Raw genomic sequence first — 18,420 nt, forward strand, 5'->3', positions numbered from 1 at the left:
CACCGAGAACTACAGTCCTGTCAGAATTTGTAATAAATTTTAAGATCCTTTCTGTGAAACTGATGAAGTCTTTAAAAAAAATTTAATAATATATATAATATGTTTATATTCACAGACCTGCTTATTGATGAAGCATCATTTTCTTGTTATTTAACTGTATTTCCATTTGTCCAAGTATGAGACAGGAATCCTTCTAAGCCATAAATGAAAAAATATCACAAAAAGCATAAGTCTTGACTCGCATAAGTGATTTCAAATTTGTCTCTTTCCAATGAAAGGATAAAAATGAGAATGAATGAATTGCGTCTCTGAGGTTTAATTGCTTTTTCATGATCCAGCAATCCTGCAGGAAAATGCAGCGTAAAAAAGCCCAATTAGAGTCTTTTCACTTTGTGCTGCAGACAGCAGGGTTCAGGCTGATTGTCTTTCTCTGCTAGTTGCTCTGCTCCAGAAGGTGATACTGGGTTGGACCCCTGTTACCCTCCGAGCCTTCTGTTAAATTTGGCAGAAAAAACACCGGGGCTCAAGGAAGAACAAAGGCGTGCTGGTTTCACCATAGAACCAGAAAAAGAATCCCTAAAGAATGGATTAATTCGGTCTAATCGAGGAGACCCGTTCCATGCTCACTCTAGCAATGAGAGCTATTGGAGCAAGCAGGAACCGGCTCTCCTCCTTATTTAATAGCCTAAAATGGCTCAAAAGTTCTTTTCCATGCAACCTCTATACAGCAGATGCTCTGCATTAATTGGTCTATGAAGGCCTGACCCGGGGTTCTGTGCAAAGGGTTTAGGAAGCAAATTTATTATTTGCTATAACCTGGCGTGCATGATGTGCGCTCACGAGGGTTGTGTTTTAAAATACAGTGTGATACAGTCCTTAATGTTCAGCGTGCTTCGGGGGAGCTGATGTTTGGGAGGTAATGTTTTAACAGCAGGTAAGTCCTAAACACCATTCATCAGTGGCCTGCTCTCTCCCCTCATCCGGCCACAGCCATGACTGATGGGCCTGTCTTTTGTATGAATGTTTAGCACAGTGGCGAGCCATATGCCACTGGCACCAACTCCTGCCCACCAACTCTTACTGTAGAGAAGAAGGAGAGAAAGAAAGTAGTGGGAACGACAGGAGAGAAGAAATACTGGAGCCAAAAACCTGCAAAACACACAAGTCTTTTTCCCCTAAAGAGTTACTTTACTCATATGAGCCACACTTTTTATACAGATAAATAAAGCGATGAGAAACCCTCTCAGTTACTTAAACACCCCCGTGCAACATGAGTGCTTATTTATTTACATATAGTCGTCTACCTAGAGACAGTACCTTGTGGTAGTATTGGAGATTTTAATAAGAGCGGTGGTGGTGGGGAGGTTAGAGGGGAGGTGGTGCTGATCCATCTGTCCCAAGCAGCCTCTCTCCCGGTGCTGCTGCCGCCCCCTCGTGAGAGTAGCACAGCTGTTACTGGAAAGCCCTACTGTCCAGAAAAAGGGGCCCACACTCCTCCCCTCCATCCTGCATCCCTCTGTCTCTCCAGCCCTCCACCTCTCCGCCCAAACACCCCTGCAAGAGGATGAAACGAACCAGCAACCCCAGCCACTGTGCAGTCAGCCTGTGCGTCTGCAATTTCAAACCTCTTTAGATCATTTTTCATGCTCACCAGAAATGAATAATGCACACATTAACTGGTGCCAGTTAATAAATTTCCGTCTCACTGCACTATATTTTTCAATAAGGGTCTGGCTGCTTCGTTTTGTTTTGCAAAACAGTCTCATAGGGCTCCCGCTGCAAATTATCCCAGTCCTCCCCCAACCCACCCACCCACCAATTCATACACAGCCAGAGAGACTTTCCTTGCTTAGAAAAAAAGTGATAAAATAATTGTAAGCTGGTATATTGACCATTTTGTTTAATCCGTGATCATTCATAGCGCTTTTCTCAGCTGAAGATAATACACCACAACGTTTTTCACAAGAGCGCATCCTCAAAATTCAGCCCCCAGGGCACCACTACATAGAAACAGAATCAATGTTGGGGAACTTCCAGGCTTTGTCAGGGAGCCAAATTGGCAGACTCTGTCCATTATATCAGTACAACAAAGCCCCGACTAGCATCTGGCCACACTGGACACTTATAGCCCATCTCTAACTATTAATCATTGGCCACGACATCACGGACTCTCGAGAGGATGGCAGGGATGCTCTCTTACAGAGAGCGCTGCTGAAAATGCCAGGGCATGTAGACGCGACAGTCCCAATGCCCACTGACAGTAGCCCTCCTTAAAATGACAGAGTCCATCCAAGCCAGACAGACAGAGTGCTGTCAGGGAAGCGCTGTGACAGGCGAGGAGACCCCTCTGAAAATGCCGCTGTGCCCTAGTGGCCTACAGTGCTGTAGTGCACTGGTAGTATCTGTTGTGAGGTCGTGTCATGTAATATGATCTAGATGAAGCGGACAGGGTGGGTACCTCTCCAGGATACGGACGGGGTGTCAGACAAGCTGCTCCTCTAATAAGGACTGCCATTCTAATGACCACTCAGTCAGCCTAACCTCTGACCCCTACTGTTATAAGAAACAGAGGGAGGGGCCGGCCGGGATGGTGGGAAGGATGTGGTTCAAATGCGCAGTATTTACATCGATTAGACAGGCAAGATGGAGGTGCCCATCAGAGCCCATTAGGATTGTTGTGGTTGGGGGGGAGTATAAGAGAGGGACAGCGAGGGCCCTAAAGAGGCCCAGCAGACGCATCACAGGACTGCCCTTGATCGCATCCTGTCACATTGATGAGAACGCTCTCAAAACCCCTCTTATAGCTATAGAGCATGTTTGCAACCGTGTGTGTGTGTGTGTGCTCCTTTCCACACATACAGCATAGTTGAACTCCACTCCAATTTAGGGAGTCTCCAAGTCATTTTTTCAGGGTGACCATCACATTTATTCCCATCGCTGCTTCATTTAATACCTCAGCACATTGTCATGTAGCACTTCTGATAAGCCCTGTGATTCTTTTTTTTGTTGGTGGTGAGGGGCGAGGGGGGGGGTTGCTTATCAGATGCAAAATAGCACACCTGCTGTTCCAAAACACCCTCACTGGGTTCAAATTAGTGCTCCCCTGCTTCCATTTTTTCCCCTGTCGAATACGCCGCGGCGACAAAAGGGTGACAATAAGTTTTTTCATAACAAGTTTCATGGCAATCAAAACAAAAACGCCTCGTCGAATTTGGCATTACAGATTTTTGAGCGGTTTTGGCTTTGAACAATCGGACGCGATTCCGCCTAATCCATTGATTATAATGATCAAAAGTCATCAGTGTGATTAACAGAACACAATAAAGAACCCCACCTGGGAGACGATTTCATTATATCATTGTGATGGAGCATCCAAGCAGTTAAAAGGTGTACAGTGAAAAACCCACAGAACAAGGAGAAGACTTCATAAGGCTGTAGTATCCCATCTTTTATTAATGTCACTCCCTAGGACAGCAGGTTTTTGTCAGTCAGAATGGATAATGAAGATGTTGGCGGGGCCGGTGAATCCATCCCTTTAATACTCACATATTTTATGATAATGAAAGGTATTCAAAGAATGATTATGATAAAAGTGGGCTCCCCCACTGGTGTGCCAGCACAGCTGTGCAGCTAGACAGTCAGCTGCAGGCACTGAATGAAAGGATCACACAGAAAGTAAAGAAAGGATCCATAAGTACATAAAGCGAAGTGCTGATGGTTGTGTGGCCAATCGTACATCGGCGGCACTGCGCGTTACACGGCGTGATGAAAAATAATACGAGGGAAACGCTTTCAGTGCTGAATGTCACTATCCAAATGTTTTTTGATCTCCTTGCGTCTGCATTCGCTCCATAGCATGAAGTCTTTTCACTGCACTGACCTTTGCCAGTCTTGTTGAAACGCATTTCATCTCAAACGAGACAATGCTTGAGTGTGCTGTGTATACACTATAGGTTTTTGCTTTGTTGGGACTTGCAGATGCTTTATACATCCACCACGGACTTAAAGGAAAATGAAAACAGGCAAGTAACAAAGACATTTCTTCACGTGATGACTCATATTTAAGAGTTCATATACACAGAGGATATTGATGGTCGTGTGTGCTGTCCCCCCCACCCCCACAATGTTATCAGTAACATCTTTCAAGCATCAAAGCATCAAGTGGTGTATTGTACTTTATGTGCAAACAAACTTAGCAGCCCCTAAAGCAAAGCCATACCACCCCACCATGGCTTCAAAAGTTTCCTGCAAGCTGTAGGAAGCAGGTGAAAAAATAGAAGTGGGTTGAACTTTGACCCCGGGTGCACACTTGTTGACTGATGTTCCACACTGGGGTTGCCTTTCCCCTCTTCAGTGTTCTTCAAGAGAAGCAGGCCCATGTGCGGGAACGTATGTGCGTGCGTGCACGCATACTTCCCCCCCCCCCCGGGAGATAATCTCCGTCTCCCTTTGAAGGTTCTGTGATATAGAGCTGTTTTCATACAGCACCGGCCATGGGTTTCCTGTCTCAGCTGACCTCTCATCTTCTCATGGACACTTGAGAAAAATGTCAGAGCTAAAAAAAAAAAAAACCCCAACACCTTTCCCCCATTAACTGCAGTGGTGACAGGAGCAGTAAAGAGGTGAGGCGGGGGTGGTTATAGCTCATAGGGCAATCCCAGTCAGAACTAAAAAGATGGGCATTAAGAAACACTGATGCTATGACCACATGCAGACGAGCACTCTTGGTCAAAACTATTTTAGCGTTTGAGCGTAGGGACATTTGGAACTCCTGAAAAAGGGCCAAGCCAAATAAATGTTACAGCAGACCCTCTGCACGTGCATGGTGCTCTATCCAGCTGACACAACATGGGGTCAAAGATGAAAAGAGAACGGGGTTCAACATGGATCAGGTCCACATGGCCTTCAAATGGGGCAACAAAACAGCACAGGCATCTGACAGTCCTAACCTGGACACATCTGATGAAATCAATGCACATTTTAACACTAGCAAAGAAAACATTGTATTGCTTTACATTTTCCTTTCCCCTCTCTCTTTTATATTTATTATATAAATAACAGAACAGAAGCTTTATTAACAGATCGTGGTCTTTATTTCCAAATGTTTCAAAGCCAGAATTAGTGTGAGCTCAAATAATATCAAGTGAAACAATTTGTTCTTCAGTAGGCAGGAGTCAAAGTGGGTTCCCTCAGGGTGTGCTGCGTTTAAGTTGGTCCAGTTTGCGTCGCAGCATGTTGTAGTTGTCTCTGGTCCCAGGAGCCTCAGGGTCCAACTTTAGAGAAAGCTCGTAGTGTTTCTTTGCCAGCTCCAGCTTCCCCCAGCGATGATACAACACAGCTGAGGGGGAAAAAAAGAGAACGAAAGCTGCTTTAAGCTGAGAAGCTGCACTGATTCTAATTCTATTCATTTAGCTCATTCGGTACAGCTAGACTGCACAATAACACTTTTACTAGCAAGCATAAATATATATATATATTTGTTGCTTCTGAGTGCTTGGAAGCTCTTAGCAACACTGTAAAATATGTGACACAACCAAAATCGCCTTACCTAAATTTCCATGGCAACTAGCAGCATTTGGGTTGATCCGGAGGGCGTGAAGAAAGAAGCCCTCTGACTCCTGAGATAAAACAAAGGGGGGAAAAAAAGCGCATCCTGAATTGTCTTTACTAGTCCCAGTCATATTTCAGAGCAGACAGAGTACTGTAAGGGATAAAATCCTTATAATGCCTACTATGCGTACTAATGTTTACCGACCTCATATTTTTGTAATTTCCCCAGGACATTAGCCAATGAAAACATGATGGTGTGGTCGTTTGGGAGGACTCTCAGAGCCTCTCGGCCGATCAGCTCTGCTTGACCCAAGTTACCTTACAGACAGAACGAAAAATTACTAAAAATGTCAGAAAATAAAATTCAAATATACACACAGCAAATCTATACTATGTATTTGTTAGTGTAATCTACACAGCAAGGCAGCTAACATTTATGCGACAAAGCCTATTGAAATCATGGGGATTATATTAAAAATGCTGCCCAACATGAAAGCGTTTCAGACTGTTGAAAACACAAATTCAAAGATGCGGCTAAAACACAGAGAGTCTGAGCGTGTGCTTTATTTGTCAGCAGTATCTAGAGCAGAGTTTTTCTCTCTCCACACATGGAGGATTGGTTTAGTCTCCTAATTAAGGATGAACACAAGGCCCACTGGGTTATTGATCTCTGTCAAAGATCCGTCTGATGTCTGGCCAGAAATGGAGAGAGACAGACAGACAGAGAAACGGAGGGCAAAACAATGGCAGTCATGTCCTGAGTCATGGCCCATGCCCTTCAGACAGCTCGCCAACACATGACTACATGCGCAACTGTGCCTAAATTTACACTGATCCCGTCTTTTGTTTGTGTAATGATCAAAACAAAGAAGGAGGGGCCAAGACCAAAGTGAAAACAATATTCCCAGTTCCTCACTTTTTCAAAATGACACCTATTGTTCTTCTTTTCTCTTCCTCTCTTTTTTGTGTGTTTGGAGTGGAGCTGGGGAGATGGGTAGAATTATTTCTGTCAGATTTGGGGAACAAATGCGGTGGGGGAACCTCTGAGGGGGCGCTGTTCTGGCTGTGCTTGCCCACGTTTGATCAGGAACATACTGGGCCCTGATTGGACAGTTCCAGTACCCTCCTGGGAGACTCCGCCCCCACGGGAGCAGCTTCTGACAAAACGGCTCGAGCGTTTGGAAATCAGAGCATTCTCCACACGGCAGGGAAGACTGCCTTCAAAACTCAGAACACAAAGCTTTAATACATAAATTTCAAGCATTGCTGATTCCTGCTCTTCCGGTCTAATCTTGTTGGCCATTTAGATTTACTGCCTTCCCAAAAATAACAACACTTTGTTTCTTGGCTCTGAATCCTGTAACAAAGTGCACCCACAAGAGAGGCTTTTTTTCCTTTTTCTTTTTTTTTCTTTTTTTCTAAGTAAAGTGACTCATTTTCATGTAAATTCACAAAAGGCTGAATGTTATCAGTTACTGGTTTTGAACAACAAACACAATAAAACGCATCACATAAAACAATAAAATAGATGTAGTCTAGTGTCTGTTGTATTAAAAGCATGTCTGTTTGTGAGCTCGTGCACTTTTCCACTACCGGTGTTGTCCAGCAGAATGACCATGTTGTTCCACGCCAGGCTGTGGTCAGGTTTTAGCACAGTTGCATTCCTCCAGGCGTTTAGGGCATCCAGGTGTCTGTTCTGGTCGGCATACTGAAATATGAGGTACAGTGTTAGAAAACTCTTTTTGAATTCAATGACAATTTCTATTTTTTTTTTTTATTTAGTTTAAATTGTGGATTGAAGCTGTAGAAGAGAAACATATAACATGTATCACATAAAAACAACACTACACATGACCTTGTGTAGTGTGTCATCTGGGACGCCTCACAACGTGTTAGAGTTATTTGGGGCTTTTGTCAGGGGCGTCCTCCCTGAGGCTGACCAATATAAACATGGCAAAAGAAGAACAGCTAAGTGAATCTGGCGAAGAACAGTCAGCGTACAGAGTTAAAAACGCCACTTTTTAGCTAGTACTGCTTTATGTAGAGGTGTAGTTTGTCTTATCCTTGTTTTGTTTTGCTAACAGCTTAATCTTACACAGTGAACATGGTAAACGGGCAAAAGCAGATTGCGTGGTTTGAGCCCGGGACCTCACCAAGCGTCCCAGGTTATAGTAGCAGTCTGGGTATTTTCTCCGGAAGCGGATGGCGTTCCAGTAACTCTTCTCTGCCTCCTCAAACTTCTGCAGGCTGTTCTGAACTATTCCCAGATTCATCCAAGCTGCAGCGAAGTCAGGCCTGCACGGTTTTAAAAAGAACACAAAGCCATGAACAGGGAGTCTAAATCTGTTAAAAGAGCTCGTTGGTTTAAACTTTGATGTTAAACAACATTACTGAATGGAAACAGCTTTAGACAACAGCTGCTCTGCTTCCACAAGTTCATTTTTCTCCTTCAGGATATTCCCCAGGTTGTTCATTGCATGGACGTATGTAGGGTGTAGCCTGAAAGCCATAAATAACATGCAACAAACAAGTCAATGACTGTTTCTTTGTCAGAAATGTAGTAGGTCGTAACTGCTTGTAAGGACACATACCTGACTGCTTCTCTGTAATATGTAATAGCTGGAGTGGTGTTCCCTCTGTCAGCCAGGTTCTTACCCACATTATAATGCACCTGAGGGAACAATCATTAGCACTTAAAGCATCAGGACGTGTCTATGACTAGAATTCATTTTCAAATGTGCACTAAAATAATTTACTGGCACAAACTGAAGCGAGGCGGGAAAGCGCAAATCACTGATTTTTTATGTATTTTTCTTTACCTTGGCGTTGAGCGGACAGACAGAAAGGGCGCTGGTGAAGAGGCTTTGTTCTGAACGCCACTGGTGACTGCGGAGAGCACAGCGCACTACATACACACACAACAGTGCAAGCACCATGACGCACAGCAACTTCTGCAAAAAGAGAAGAGGAACCATTTAACAGCCAAGTGCTATAAAGCATTACAATATTAAGCTTCAAGTCAAATGATGTGTGACACTGAATTAATAACCTGCAAAATGTATTTCTGCAGCACATGGACACCACCTGCTGTCATCGTCCCTTTATAGGGAAGTCATTAGACATTTCTCATATCTGTACCTTCCCTGCATCATGAGTTACTGAATTATCAAAGCTGGTTTTGAAAACAGATTTTGAGTTTAAAATCAAGACAGTTTAAACCGACAACTTTGGAAAATAAACCTTTACTAGAAACTGCTTCAGTGTTTGGTGTCCTTTGCTTTATTGTGATCTTTTTGGCATCATTTAGGCGTACCCTGTATTTGGACCAACGGCAGCAGCAGTGTCCTAAAGAGTATGCCAGCAGTAGGCAGTAGCCGGCTGAAGACAGATAGAGAACTCTCTCAGCAATGACAAAGCCCACCCTGAAAAAAATGTTGCTCGCAGGCAGAAAAGGGACCACCAGTAGCACCAGACCCAGGGTCAAAGTCCTAGTGAGGAAAACAGAGCACACACATAGCATCTAAAAACATGTGGTCTGAGATTTAAGCTTAAGAATCTGAATACTGGACCCAAAAAAATTGTCAAGTCTGTGCTAAACCAAGCAAAAAGTATGCGTTGTGCACTGGTGACACTGCGGTGAATATGCTTTTATAGTCACAATCAACTATACGTCTTTAGAAGTCAACATGTACTTTATTTCATCTTTCATTCAAGCAAATCTGAGATGGCTTTCCTCACTCACCTCCTCCTCTGGCTGTCCTGTGAGCATAAGGCTTGGCTTATCAAGCCTACCAGGATGCACCAGAGCAGCAGCAGCCAGACTATCCTCCAATCAGTGGCTGACTTAATGAGAGGCACACAACCCATGGACCAATCAAAACACAGCCACCAGGGACACAGCAGCAGCCAGGCATTAAGGGAGTAGTAGTAATTATAGTTCACTATCTGCCAATCAAAACGGAACAGAAAAGGAAGAGAGCAGCAACAAAACCAGCGGAGAAAAAGGGGAAAAGCATTTAAAATTCTGAAGTAAACAGTGTTTAAAAACCATGCAAATTACTCAGGACAAACATGATATTAGACGGTGAATTAAACTGAAATGATGAAAAAAACGGAATATATGCTTCAATAAAGTCAATTCATAATTACATAGATCAATCAGAATCATTTAAAGATAAAATTGTCTGTAATTATAATGCATGAATAAATATTGTGAAATAAACTCTACAAACTAATCTTTCTTACCCTGAGGATGATATTTTCTGCAAAAGAAGCCGGGTTGTCTACTTCAGTGAACGCTGGCGGTCCTGTTCCCATGATCCTCCAGCGTGCGTAAAGCATCAGGAGGCCTCCAAGACCCATTAGACCCAGTCGCGTAAGCAATCCCATTCGCACCAACTCACTTACCTGTCACAAGAGTATTACCACTTGTCACTTACAATTAAAAATATAAAGCTTGTTAGTTACTTTCAGTCACCGTTTAATCGCTAATGTACTCAATTGCAAACTACTTTATACAGACAGTGTATGAAATGTGACATAAATCATACAAAGCAGTGCATAATTTATGACAGAAAAGCAGGGGAGGGTGTGCAAACCTAACTCACATCAAATGATTTCTTCCTAAGGAGTAGCCTCTGGCTGAGTTCATACACATTAACATTACAGATCAGGAGGACATCAAAGGCAGCATTCACACCCTGAAGGAAAATACATAGAGAAAGAAGGAGAAATGGCATTTAAATGTATATAGGTCAGCAACAAAACGAATTAGCTCATTTCATATATACATATATGTAAAAAAATGTGAGACTTCTTCTCCTTGTGTAAGCAAGAATTACAGTGGGATGGCAAGACAGGATGAAAACATCAGATCTAAAAATGACCTTACAGAAGGACTTCATACCAAGACAGTGATGCCTTGTTCTTTACAGAGCATTGCTGCAGCACACAGCAAGAGGCTGACCACAACCCACTGGAGAGAAAACCTGTCATCTCTGTCACTCCCTGAGAACACAAAGCCAAGACCACGCTGCTCAGAGACAGGAAAGGATTGAAATGTAGGTGTTCAGACAGATGCATCGAATGCTGGCAGATCGATAACGTTTTGATGCCAGTGACATATGGAAAGCGCTTTGTGCAGTATAGAATTACTGTGTGCCTAAAGAGTAATACTCGTGTCAGGTACCTACCTTTGTTAAAAGCCTTGCAGTAGGTGAGGAAAGACAGCTGGAAGAAGAGGGCGCATAAAAGGTCTGCTCGGCCCACTATGCCAGCGACCTTGATGAGAAACAGAGAAAAGCGAGAGAAAAAAAAGCTATGATACATGAGACAGGAAGGACTGATTAAACTACAAAAAATACTTGAAGAAACAACATTATCTGGTAAACCTGTTTAGAAATTATTCATTTTATTACACATGCACCATATATTAGTTTTGCATAATGCATCCAAGTACAAAAGGAAGCTTATTAAAAAGATGTCAGAAGAAACTCTCATTACCAGTGTAGCACGGTTGTGTGTGTGTGTTTCTATATGGTGTGTGTGTGTGTGTGTGTGTGTGTGTGTGTGTGTGTGTGTGTGTGTGTGTGTGTGTGTGTGTATAAAGTATGGCTGGCATCCTGTGGTTGCCTGCTTTGATACATACAGCAGGCCCAAGCAGACAGTGTGCCTCCCTCCCACCCCCCAGGTCTTACCCAGTCCTTGCCCTGCATGATTAAAGGGAAATGGACAGGGAATTGCTTCTTTCCAGCCATGCTTTACAGCAGAAAAACACATATGAGGGCAGGTCAATAAGCATCCCAACGTGGCTAATAGTCAGGTCGTACTATCGCACGCACCTTGGCCCACGCTCCCAGCTGAGATGGGGCATTTGTTCTTGGCACGGAAGCACTGGAGGCTCTGGATTGGCTTGTCTTGACGCCGTGTTGAAACCATGTTTTTAGGAAAGGTTTATTTGTAGCTCAAAATCAAAACTACCTCATTGAGGTGCACAGGTCCCTAACAGTAACAGCCCAACCAAGTTCAAATAAAAACCTGGAGCTGACTTAACAGCTCATTCGCCAGCATGCAGAAAGAAAGAAAATATTGTAAATATATAAAAAGAAATACCTAAACACACCATGGCCAAACACTACTAGCTAAATGTCATCTGTTAGAAGTTAGCTGTAGAAATAAATGTAAAATACTGGTGAAAGAGCAGTAAAAAGTCATTCAGGATAGGAACAGAATCAAGGATTCACTAGTGTATCATCTCCTAACCACATAGCCTAAAAATGTCCTACCTTAAACCATCACACGTTTCTGTATTATACCTCCTTGCAGCTGTTTCTTAGATTTATAGCGTAAAGATATTTATGAATGGTATTTTACTACTCTCTTGTAAAATCTCAAGTCTTTGTTTTTCTAATCACTGTTGCATACAGTGGGGCAAAAAAGTATTTAGTCAGCCACCGATTGTGCAAGTTCCCCCACTTAAAATGATGACAGAGGTCAGTAATTTGCACCAGAGGTACACTTCAACTGTGAGAGACAGAATGTGAAAAAAAAATCCATGAATCCACATGGTAGGATTTGTAAAGAATTTATTCGTAAATCAGGGTGGAAAATAAGTATTTGGTCACCTCAAACAAGGAAAATCTCTGGCTCTCACAGACCTGTAACGTCTTCTGTAAGAAGCTTTTCTGTCCCCCACTCGTTACCTGTATGAATGGCACCTGTTTGAACTCATCATCTGTATAAAAGACACCTGTCCACAGCCTCAAACAGTCAGACTCCAAACTCCGCCATGGCCAAATGATGGGGTCAAAATGATCATGTGAACGGTGAGCAAAGATCCCAGAACCACACGGGGGGACCTGGTGAATGACCTGCAGAGAGCTGGGACCAAAGTAACAAAGGTCACCATCAGTAACACACTACAACGGCAGGGAATCAAATCCCGCAGTGCCAGACGTGTTCCGCTGCTGAAGCCAGTGCATGTCCAGGCCCGTCTGAAGTTTGCCAGAGAGCACATGGATGATACAGCAGAGGATTGGGAGAATGTCATGTGGTCAGATGAAACCAAAGTAGAACTTTTTGGTATAAACTCAACTCGTCGTGTTTGGAGGAAGAAGAATACTGAGTTGCATCCCAAGAACACCATACCTACTGTGAAGCATGGGGGTGGAAACATCATGCTATGGGGCTGTTTTTCTGCCAAGGGGACAGGACGACTGATCCGTGTTAAGGACAGAATCAATGGGGCCATGTATCGTGAGATTTTGAGCCAAAACCTCCTTCCATCAGTGAGAACTTTGAAGATGAAACGAGGCTGGGTCTTCCAACATGACAATGATCCAAAACACACCGCCCGGGCAACAAAGGAGTGGCTCCGTAAGAAGCATTTGAAAGTCCTGGAGTGGCCTAGCCAGTCTCCAGACCTCAACCCCATAGAAAATCTGTGGCGGGAGTTGAAAGTCCGTGTTGCTCGGCGACAGCCCCAAAACATCACTGCTCTCGAGAAGATCTGCATGGAGGAATGGGCCAAAATACCAGCTACTGTGTGTGCAAACCTGGTAAAGACCTATAGTAAACGTTTGACCTCTGTTATTGCCAACAAAGGTTATGTTACAAAGTATTGAGTTGTATTTTTCTTATTGACCAAATACTTATTTTCCACCCTGATTTACGAATAAATTCTTTACAAATCCTACCATGTGGATTCATGGATTTTTTTTTCACATTCTGTCTCTCACAGTTGAAGTGTACCTCTGGTGCAAATTACTGACCTCTGTCATCATTTTAGGTGGGGGAACTTGCACAATCGGTGGCTGACTAAATACTTTTTTGCCCCACTGTATATAACCTTTTTATTTCACTAAATAAGGTGCTCATCATGGCTGTGTACCACTTTAATTATGTTTATTTAGACTCTAGTTTTTTTTTTTCATCACCTTGCTGTTGTAACACATGAATTCCAGTTGTGAAATCAATAAAGTACCTATCTATATATCTATAATTGTTTTTCTTTAAGCTTTACTGTTTGCGTTTTAATGCAAAACTGTATTTTCAGTTTTGAGACTACTAATAAGTCCAAACTACACAATAATCATACATATGAATCTTTACACACTCATGTGTATGATGATTTTAATGCATACTGAACTATTTGATTGTCTCTTTACTTATAATATTATGCATATAAATAAACACTTCAACTCTACTTACACTTTCTGTGTGAACTGGGTGTGCGGCAAAGAAGATGGCAGCAAGCAAAGAGGTCTTCGGAGCGTGGTTCAGTATCCTGCCCTTCTCATCGTAGGCCAGTCCACCAATAAGTACTGCAAACACGTCAATCATAAGGGCGGATATGACAGCATGGAGGATGATGTTGAGCACATGGAAGCCAACGGGGTGAAGGCCTCCCGCTACGAGGTAGTTCAGCCTGCAACAGCGAGACAAGAGAAAAACTAGAGCTGAATGTACAGCAGGTGTAGGAAAGTATATGTGTGAGTATGGTGAAGCTATTATAAAGCATAATGTGACACGATGAAGCCAATGGGACATGGTGAGGGTCATCAATAACCACCATCAACTGCACAGTTATATGCAGAGAATAGAGGAAAGGCACCTTCCCACTGTAGAAACACAACAGAACTCCTAAATGGCACAAACGTTTACAGCAATGGCCCCTAATCATCCTTTCCGTTTCCACTGCAGGTTAACTAGCCTCACAAGGTGATGTAATCAATTTGTAACAGCTTCAAACTGCAAGTGATGAATATATTAACATCAGACTGATATAGCAGTGGTGATGCCGTCTCTGGTGTTTCCCTGTGGATAATTTTAAGCAGCTGTTGGTAACGTTTGACTGGAGAAGACTGTTACTCGAGTCTGTCGTTATCCACCAGACTCCAGTGGTTGTGTTTGCTGTCGAGTTCTTCCCTGCAGTTTTTAGGGGATCAAGTACCTTTCCTCTACCCTGAAAACATCTTTGAAAGAGAAACTATAGAGAGATTTCCTGCTGTCAGAACATGCACACAGGTGCTGATTGACCTAAAATATTGTGCAAGTTCCTGCAGGAAGAAGTAACCTACAGAAACAGTATGATGTTATGCTTTTTCAGTCAAGTCCTTACTGTGGTTAAACTACTGACAGGAACCGTGTAGAGGTTTTGGCAATTAACAGAGGAGTAAGTATTCGAAGAATGATGCTCTAATGTGTGTGGCTGAAATTACAAGCACATATTTTTTAAATTCTGACTGAACTCTTTTGGATTGAAGGTTTCAGGTCAACTGTGCACATGCGATGTGGTCTAATGATTAGATTGATAGAACAGATTATTGAATCAATGCAAAATGCAAAAATGATGAATGTGCTATGCTTTTATCTTTCTCAACAGCTGTGTTAACATTTAGTCACATGTCTATTCAAATCCTTTAATATACACTCACTGGCCACTTTATTAGTTACTGTTCAGCTGCTGATTAATGCAATTTCTAATAAAACAAATCACACGGCAGAAACTAGATGCAATACCACACACCAGGTGCCACTCCCGTCAGCTCCACCTGTCTTGTGATGGCTGCTTCCAGCAAACCGGTTTCTTCAACATGACAGTGAGGTAACTGTACTCAAAAGGCCTCCACAGTCAGATCACTTGGTCCAAGGTGGGAAGGGAAATTCACATCATGGATAAGCAGCTGACAAATCTGCAGCAACTGTGTGATGCAATCATGTCAATATGGACCAGAATCTCTGAGGAATTTTACCAGCAACTTGTTGAATCTGTGCCATGAAGAATTTAGGCAGTTCTAAAGGAAAAAGGGGATCCAGAATAGTGCTAACAAGGTAGTAAAGTGGCCAGTGAGTGCATATAGGTATTTCAAGTCCAGTAGTGCCTGTTATTGTGTAGTGCTTTTTTAATCATTTTAGAAGTCCAAAAAGTTGTATTAAAAAAAATCTCAACAGAGAACAAGTTTGGCTTTTTGTAAAGAAGACAAGTGCACATCTGCACACATTTACAATGTACAAAGGGAGCATGTACAGATGTTTTGAGACACACCTCCGCAACCAAAACAAAAATCAGTGTGGACCTGTTTATTCTGAGTCGTGGATTAAACTGATTTGAATCTGATTACTAGTTTAGCTGTGAATGTATAAAGTGTGTATAAACTCAGACACTAAGTAGGACTCCTTACCTGAATGTAAGGACAGTGAGAGGTCGGTAGGATTTGTGACTAGAGTTGCTACTCAGGTTGGTTCCCCAGAAGTCATTGCTCCAGATGTTGTTCAGAGGTGTTGCTGGGCGCAAATCCTGCAACCACAAAAACAAAATGAGTGACGGTTATTGCCAGTGTAAGTGTGTAACTGGAGTCAAGCTGCTGATGAATGAAAAACTCACCTTGTTGTTAACAATTGCTTCAGAATCATCAAATACAAAGTCTCCATCATAACTGTTAATGAAGCACAGGAGTGCCACCAAGGCAACGGTGACCTTGGCCTGAACAGGAGCAAGCTTTGGCAAGGGTATGTGGTGGTCCCAGTATACTTCAGTCAATGCCATAGTGCACTGCTGGGTCTTTGGTCATTCAGTTTCATTATCCCTGAGGAGAAGAGATGGGTGCAGGAAGTCAATTCAAATCACAGGTTGTAAAAACTGATAACTGCGTAATAAACACAGTGCAAACGCTGCATACACACCTTGTCGTCTCAGTTCATTGTCTGAGAGGTCACGGTGTCTTGTGTTACCTCCATGTTAGCTTGTCTGCCAGAAAGCTAACGGGTAGTACACGTTGACTCACTCAGAGACATGAGAATCCCACCTGCATGCAAATGCGGCGATGTACAGGTACGATGATGACGCGGTCACTGGGGCATCACAGTATAACGTGGAAGGTTTCTTCGTGTGTCGCCAGCTAGCATGTCTGAGACATGCTAAAAGGTCTCTGCTGCTCCTAAACAAATGACAGGCGCGCAGTTGCAGTGGCGCTCGGACAGTAGTTTGACTATTATACTGATCAGCAAAGCACAGAACAGTCCTGCCGAGGTACGGACAGAGTACTCGAGGCTGTAAACAAATGTGCACGCTAGAGTAAACGACTTCCTCTTTAGCGTCAGAGTCACGTGTTCAGTGTCAGCCAATACTTGTTGCTAGATGAATGATACACGAGTGTGCAGGGTTGAGCAGAGGAGAGCGCTTTGATGCTGTAGCAGTACAAGGCTCTCTAAAGCCATAAAAACATTTCTTCCAATAATATCAACAGGTGGACAACAGTGAATGTAGGCCAAAGTTTGTTATCAAAAGGCTCTGTCCTCCTGGAATAACTTCCATTTTATTTTGAAGCTTTACGCTGATGGCTTTGGGTAACTTTGGAGATTATTTTTAAGACGATGCTCTATTTTATATTACCAACAGTTTATAAGTATGTAAATGAGCCTTAAAGAAAGGACAGAATAAAGTCCTATTCAATTCAAATCAATTCAGTTCATTCAATCACTGCAACAACTGCCTCTTAGCACTTCATATTGTAAGGTAAAGAACCTATAATAATAGAGAGAAACCCCCAATAATCAGATGACCTCTTTTTAAGTAAGCACCTGGTGACTGTGGGAAGGAAAAACTCCCTTTTAACAGGAAGAAAGTTCCAGTAGAACCAGGCAGCGAGGGGTAGCCATCTGCCATGATCAGTTGGAGTTGACCTTTCTGATTTCACTGTTGGCTTCTCTTTAGCTGATTACAGAGGTCATAATAGCCTTCCAGTTTTGTGCTGACAACTAAGTGCAAATCCATCCATCCACCTTCTTCCGCTCATCTAGTTCAGGGTCCTGGTTGTAGCCTCTTTGAGCTGTCATAGTGCTAAAGACAAAGGGTACACACTGTACAGGTCACCAATTTATCGAAGGGCTCTGTCCAGTTATACCAGAACATTTCAGTCCTTGCGTATCGTCTTTCTTGGCTTTGAATTTGTTTTTAATGGCTTTACTGTATTAGTACCAGTCCCTTTGCTTTCATACTTTTGAGGTGAAAATGGAGTTACAGTTGTGTTTGTGACTCTAAAGGAAGAGCACTTTACAGCTCAAGATCTCCTGAGGAGAGGTCCACAGTTGTACTTTTCTCCATTAATAGCATTCATTAGAACCGTTGTGAAAAGTTACTGATCATCAATTAGAATTTTTGGGTCTGTTTACATATGTTTGGATTCTGTGATACACTCAGGCACTTAAATGTTGATGCACTACGTAAGCTGTAACTTCTGTAAAAATGTTGATTCAACATAGAATATTCAATTTTCATTTAGCAATCTATCTTGCCATGAGCCACAGAAAACTTCTTTTACTGTCCTACAGTTCAGACTGATTGTATTTTGGCCACAGGACTGGATCTTTGTTTCTAATTCGAACACTGCCTTGAGGAGAACAGACTGGCTCCACACAGCGAAGCATCTCACATTAATTGGATTATGATAAAAGTATCCATGATCAGCTCTTCCTATCGAGCTCAGGTGTCATGCTGCGATGACACGAACCCTTTTCCTGGTTCACACAAAGGGAGCTTTAGTTGGGATTCGCCTTTAAAAAGGAAGCACTGTCCTGGTAATTGGAGAGACCTGGTTTAATTTAAGTTTTATGTAAGACATTACCAATCACACATGTTATATTAGGAAAAGCATGTGAATAATCTAATTTTTGATGCTGGCTTCTTGTCGCAGTGTCATGTCTGAGAACAGAACAGCACCGTTTTAAATGGTATTAGCAATTCATGTTCTTTTCTTCTTTGACAAGTCAATTTTTTATTTTTTTTGCTGTGAAAAGGTCTGTTAAATTTGTCTTTTTCTTCAACTATGATTATTTTTTGTTGCTTTCTTTTTTTTTGAATGTATCTGTGTT

General features: G+C 42.5%; 1 protein-coding gene across 1 annotated transcript; it reads right to left on the bottom strand.

The window, feature by feature from the left end:
* Positions 1 to 5,076: 5,076 nt before the first annotated feature.
* Positions 5,077 to 16,665, bottom strand: tmtc4 (transmembrane O-mannosyltransferase targeting cadherins 4). The gene is made up of 18 exons (XM_082509487.1): positions 16,234 to 16,665; positions 15,935 to 16,136; positions 15,732 to 15,847; positions 13,759 to 13,975; positions 10,743 to 10,830; positions 10,457 to 10,557; positions 10,158 to 10,250; positions 9,796 to 9,957; positions 9,293 to 9,495; positions 8,864 to 9,038; positions 8,370 to 8,501; positions 8,142 to 8,221; positions 7,942 to 8,049; positions 7,704 to 7,845; positions 7,144 to 7,258; positions 5,756 to 5,868; positions 5,549 to 5,618; positions 5,077 to 5,338 (listed from the first exon to the last, which is right to left on the bottom strand). Exons 2-18 carry the CDS (start codon positions 16,094 to 16,096, stop codon positions 5,190 to 5,192), a joined length of 2,226 nt encoding a protein of 741 aa, XP_082365613.1. The 5' UTR covers positions 16,097 to 16,136; positions 16,234 to 16,665; the 3' UTR covers positions 5,077 to 5,189.
* Between the last annotated feature and the right edge of the window lie 1,755 nt (positions 16,666 to 18,420).

The sequence above is a fragment of the Aulonocara stuartgranti genome (genome assembly GCF_965226115.1).
Source record: "Aulonocara stuartgranti genome assembly, chromosome: 16".
In the NCBI taxonomy this organism is placed as follows: Eukaryota; Metazoa; Chordata; class Actinopteri; order Cichliformes; family Cichlidae; genus Aulonocara; species Aulonocara stuartgranti.

Coding starts and splice junctions, on each gene's coding strand:
- tmtc4 (XM_082509487.1), bottom strand. CDS start 16,096: ATGGCATTGACTGAAGTATACTGGGACCACCACATACCCTTGCCAAAG. Junction 5,869..7,143: donor CATTCTGCTGGACAACACCG/GTAGTGGAAAAG, acceptor TCTGTCTGTAAG/GTAACTTGGGTCAAGCAGAG. Junction 5,339..5,548: donor TAGTTGCCATGGAAATTTAG/GTAAGGCGATTT, acceptor TTTCCCCCTCAG/CTGTGTTGTATCATCGCTGG.